Source organism: Vicia villosa, linkage group LG1, assembly GCF_029867415.1.
Source record: "Vicia villosa cultivar HV-30 ecotype Madison, WI linkage group LG1, Vvil1.0, whole genome shotgun sequence".
Classification (NCBI taxonomy): Eukaryota; Viridiplantae; Streptophyta; class Magnoliopsida; order Fabales; family Fabaceae; genus Vicia; species Vicia villosa.
The window spans coordinates 41,572,379-41,578,457 of NC_081180.1; the positions used below are offsets into that span (position 1 = coordinate 41,572,379).

The window sequence follows — 6,079 nt, forward strand, 5'->3', positions numbered from 1 at the left end:
ATAGAATTGATTCTAATAGAATTGAGTTTACTAAAATTGATTTTAACATAATTGAGTTTAGCACCATTGATTTATATTTGGATACATATGTAAAAGTGAGTTGAATAATAAATTTCAGTGCAAAAATCATCCAGGATTAATTCTGGAGGTAGAAGCTACAAATTCTAGCTTCAAGTAGAATAATTCTGGAGACAGAATCAATTCTACTTTTGATAAAACAAACACCTTTCCAAAAGTCAATCCAAACATGTCATAAATGTGTTGTCCACACACTTGTCTTTTCCTTATGTCTTTTTAATAGATTCACTTTGCTCTTCTTCATAACAAGTTGCTGTTGAAGATAACATCTCAGTTTCATCTCTCTTAAGGAGTCATCCACACCTCCCAACTTAAATCATTTGGGTTTGCTTAATTGTACAATTAGTGATCCCAACTCTCTTTGGTTTATGAGACGGTGTAATGATAAAAAAGAGTTGGTAATTAGTGTGTAGAGAATTTTTCTCCCACGTTTTTTTTATATACGCATATGCTCTGCAAATAACTATGAAAGTTAAATCTTCAAGCCAGAGTTAAATTCGAACTCAAAATCTCTAATTAAGTTGAATGTAGTTTTTCTGTTGTTTCTTTTTTATATACTAAAAAAATCAGAGAAAGAACAAGAATTTAAAAGTATTTGACTTCTCTCTCATTCCCCTTTCTCCCATTCAATTACAACTTGAAAAAGCTGCTTAAGGCTTTCAGCAAAGAAAGCAAACTCAGTGGGCATAAGTGAAGGGATAAGAAAACTGAACTATTTACATTATATATAAATTAAATATAGTCACATGGGATGTACAAGAACTATCATGTATGGAGATTGTTAAGTCTCTAGGGTCATACAATTTACAGTGCTTCCAGAAATAGTTTATAAACCATCTCCAAAAGTCTAGAGTTAATTGAACCAGTGCCGCAATATTGTTTCCATAGCAAACTAACATTGCCTCAGGGCGCACAGCAATGTCTTTAGATCACAGCCAGTAAGTCCTCATGTTGGGATCATCAATATCAACCTGTGTGTCAGAAATTTTCGTCTCACAACTTTTTTAACAAAATAACTAAAGGCTAGCAAGATCTGATGGATGGATACCTGATAATCAAAACCTGCAGGGATCTCAAATTCGATCCCAGAAGCATCAGCAAGATCCTCCATAGTTTTGTCCTGCAATCGTCAAAAAATGTGAATTATCAAATAATGTCATAACACTAGGGCTGTTATCTGCTATTGCCTCAGCCCTTTCCATGATTTTCCCCTGTCCGAAGGATACATCGTTTGAAGAATGGAAAGTCAAAAAAGGTAAACAAAAATCACCTGCTCATGCAGATCAAGAGCATTGTTCTCCACTTGGATGGACAAGTTGTCAATAACTGCTTCAGCAGATTCGAGCACATACTGTAATCATATAATAACTATTCAATAAAATGACATAATGTTCAAAATTGGATTAAAAAAATTAGGCATGTTCTTGAAACAACAGCAGCACTATGAGATCTCAAATAAAAAAATTAGCACGCCAAAAAGAGTACACAAAATTATTTATCATTATCCACATGGGGGCTAAAGACAGTAGTTAACTAAGTTAAGCATGAAATACACTAATCCACAAACTAGCATTCTTGGTAACATGAACTGGACTCAATTTTCTGGAGGGAGCTAACTGATTGACCGGCGGCTCCTTGTCGAAAATGAATGGAAGAGAAAAAGAAAACTAAACTTGAGTTGAGAACTTCATATTACAAGAATTAGGTATGCTCAAGTGAATATCTATTTCATTTAGTTGAGTTTTACAAATAATTAAGTTTTGAATGACAAAGTTTTAAGAGACCACAAAAAATATATTATTACATATTTTGAGTTCTGCAAAAGTTGATCAGATTGTTATTTTTTTCATATTGCAATGATCTAATCTATTCAATGTATTGAATTACATAATCCCGTGCAAGAAAGCAAACAAGTAAAATTTCCCCATAATAGCCCGAGGATAGTTTGATTTATTTAACTCAGAAAATATAAAGATTACACTAATACAAACCTGTTCGTCTATCATCTCAGGTGACTGTATGGCATCCATTGACACGGGCTTTGCTTCCCGGGGCTTTCCTTTATTTCCTGGGAACTTTCCTGAGGAATAAAAACACCATAGCAAAATAATTAGTATCAGAATCCAGACATGCAAACAAGAGTACTTAACTATTTGAATAAAAATCAGCAAATGATAGATTGGAAAAACAAAACATTTGCGTCATGGACCCTCAAGGAAAACAATATATTGACATGGAGTTGCGCTATCCTTCCAGCTTCTCTGAAGACCCGTAAAAAAGATAAAGGGACACACAACCAATGTCACAAGAAAATAAGAAAAGAAACAGCTACATTTTTGTATCAACAAAATTGTTCATTAATTTGCAAAAGAAAAGTTCAAAAGAAAAAGCTACCTCCTTGTCCTGCGCAGCACATGAATTTTCTGGCTCTGCAGCTGAAGTATCCTAAAAATAAAAGGAATACTATTAGCCTTGAAATTCCAAGCATCTTTGGTTAAGAACAGGTCATGACAAGAAACTTCAAATTGGTGACCACTAGCGAAGTACACTCTAATTTTCCTTGGATTTTGAGGGCAAGTAATCCAAACAAAAAGGGTCGCAAATAGACATAGCTGTTTTTGAGTCATATTTATCATGAAAATAAATCATTTATAATCCTATACCAAAACTTTCTAGCGGTGCATCATAACACCTGTATAAACATACTGCAACTATTTTTCAAAACAATTGTAGCATGATAATAACACTTCAAGTGATGCAGGATGAATAACATATTATCTCGGTTATTTTCTAACAGGCGAATGCAGAGTCCATTGACAACATGCAAAATGAAAAATATACCAGTTCATTCTGTTCAAAAGCAATCCTTCCTGATTTGTGGAGATCTCTCAGAGTTCCCTTCATATTAACAAACCGTACAAATTAAGATCAGTAATTGACAAGATAAGACATTTGGTGACACTTGCAATAATCAATATGACAGTATCATCCTAAGCTAAGCTAATAAAAAAGATAGTAATTACCTTATTTGCCCACATGAGCCCACAAGCATTGCATAGAGATCTTGGACCAGATGGTCCTCGACGCATTACTGGAGTAGACTTCTCACCAATTCCACAATGCTGACATCTATGCTCACTTAAAAATGACAGGGATGCGGCATAACAATAACAGTGTTAGCACCAATATTTATATATTAAAGTGAAAAGGTAAAAATCATTGCAAGCTTAACTTTCAAACAAACTATATAACTTTGTAACTCACGTAGATTTTGCACAAGGTGTACCATTGTTAGAATCCTGGTTTTCAGCATGAGAACCGTACTCTTCCTTCAATGATGTAAACTGCCCATTCTTCCGTAACATCCTATTAGAAAAATTAATATCATCAATTTCAACAAGAAAACATCATATGGCAGACTGCCCCAAAGATCCCAACTACCCTCATCCTACCTTGCAGCAACCTCTTTACGGCAAGTATACCGAATTTTCTTCTCAAAACATCTATCTTTTCGTTTCTCACGGAACCTAATCAGTGACGCAAATCTCCGCGAATGCTTTGAATTACGCGAAGTATCATTTATTCCCTGCATACATAACAAGTTAAAAAACACTTAATAACGTGTTAAGAAGCAATTAGTACTGAAATGTATCTGAATAAAATACCCAAATGTCCTGATAGTTTTGGTGCACCAAAAAGTGAGAGGTGGGGACAGTATTGGGTGTTTCATGCCCTTCTAAGAGTAACAGTACAGCCTGAACCTGCATTTGAACATAAAGGGTGATCAAGGGTTGAAAATGGTGTTAACTATGATGATGAATAGAAAAAAGGGACCTTTTGTGGCGTAACGGAAGGGAAAACATAGACGTGGCCTTGAAAGGAAATGGTGAGTTCAGTGGCACGAGTAAGAATGGGTTGAGGTTGTTCCTCTTCATCAGAAACGGAAGCTACATTGGAAGAGTGGAGCATTGAGCAATCCTGACATGAATTCGCCATTTCCATTACTCAAGCATCAGTGAAAAATTGAGTGGGTTTGGGATGGGAACCCTAGAATAGAATAGAATAGAGAATATATAATATGGAAGTGAATTAGAAAAAACATAAGTAGAATGGAAATGGAAAGAAATTGAGTGTTGTTTCCTAGACAAAGGAGTCAAGGGAAGACTGCCACTGAAACTCACTCCCTTATGACACACGCCTTTCAATAACAATTTCAAATCTTTTCTTTTCTTTCTTGTGGGGTTACTCCTTCTAATGTTAAATGTCTAATTCACACCATTAAATATTTTTTTAAGGTATAATTAGATTTTTACTTTAGTTTCTTATATAGTAATAAACTTTTCTTTAAGTTCTCAAAAACTATTAAATAAATATATTTAATTTAAAGTTTTCTCCTGAATATTTTGGGTTAAGCTAGACTTTACTAAATTTGAGTTGGGTCTTTTAAAAAATTCAAAGTCTAAATATGATCGGTAGCCTATCAAAGGTCTAATTGGCTTATTAGCCTATTTAAAAAAACCTATACCACATGAACATAAGTAAATAAACAATTCAACTAATGTTAAAATAAACTAGATAATCAAAAGTACAATGATTTTAAATCATTAACTTATCTGAGCTTACTTAGTAACATAAATTTTGTGAGATAATTTGTTTAAGAGAACTTATAAAAACACCTTATAACATCATTCTTAGAATTTCTTTCAACTTATTTTCATAATTTTTTTAAAATTTGTATTTTAATATAAAGTATATAATATAATATAAAAAAATCATTTATATTTATTAGGATAGGCTGACTTGATATGCTTAAAAAAACTTTTTGTATAGCATGTGGCATAGCCTATTTATCTGAATAGGCTTATAAAAAAGTCTAACCTTTTTTATTTAAGAAAAAATCTGGTCTGACCTTGACCTATGTGGACTAGATCGTAGGTCCATATTAATTGGTCTAGAATATTCTCACTCATACTTCTATTATCCAATTCACATTATTAAATAAACATTCTTTAAAATTAAATTACATTTTTCTCTCTTAACTTAACTTAAAATTTAAATTTTGTCTCTTATTAAATAAATGTTATTTTGAAATTCTTTAGAAATTATTATGATAGTAATATTAAAAAAGAAGAGTCTAATTTAGTCATTTATGTTAAATTTTGATTTAAAAAAAAATGCTAACTTATGCGTATGTGGTAAACACAGTTGAATTTATTTTAATATGACAAAACCTTATGTTTTTTTTAAACTTACGCATTTCACTAACGATTCATCCTCTACAACAACCAATTGGATTAACGATATTTTGAAGAATTTCATTCGTACTTCAAACAATGTTTTCATTCTTCACCTTATCAACAATGTTAGAGATAATATATCCTTACAATCTAAATCTTGTTCTTGAACACAAGCTTTGTCTCTCATAGAACCACACTCAATTGCAACTTTCTTTTTTCCCCGAGCCACTTCATAATCCATATTAAGGGTCTTGATAGTCCAATAGACTTTATATTCTAACTCAACAGACAAATGACAAAACTTTCCATAGATAAGCCTAAACAGGGTGGTTCATATTTGTATTTTGTAAGTAATCTAGTACGCTTAGATCGCATCATCGAGTTTAGAGGCTCAGTCATTCCTAGAGAGGGAGACTGTTTTTTTAAAGATGATTTTGACTTTTCTATTGGCAACTTCCACATGGTCACTCATTTGAGGATGACTGGGTGTTGCAACCTATGTTTCACTTCATACTTTTTCAAAAGGTTTTCAAATTGCTTAGCAATGAAGTGTGACGCTTCATCGCTTATGACTAACCTAGGGACACAAAACCTTGGAAATGATTTATTTAAATATTTTAGTCACTACTCGTGCATAATTTGTTGGAGATGCAATCACCTAATCAACTTAGACACATAGTCAACATCTACAAGTATGTATTGGTTTCCCATGGGAGAAGGAAAGGGTCACATAAAGTGTTCTTCAATTTATCATGATCTAATTC

General features: G+C 32.9%; 1 protein-coding gene across 1 annotated transcript; it reads right to left on the reverse strand.

Annotated features, from left to right (window-relative positions):
* Positions 1–1,007: 1,007 nt before the first annotated feature.
* On the reverse strand, positions 1,008–4,080 carry LOC131604857 (GATA transcription factor 24-like). Its single transcript, XM_058877272.1, has 11 exons — positions 3,913–4,080; positions 3,744–3,839; positions 3,531–3,664; positions 3,343–3,444; positions 3,102–3,216; positions 2,920–2,976; positions 2,473–2,523; positions 2,070–2,132; positions 1,349–1,429; positions 1,127–1,198; positions 1,008–1,049 (listed from the first exon to the last, which is right to left on the reverse strand). Exons 1-11 carry the CDS (start codon positions 4,078–4,080, stop codon positions 1,008–1,010), a joined length of 981 nt encoding a protein of 326 aa, XP_058733255.1.
* Positions 4,081–6,079: the final 1,999 nt, after the last annotated feature.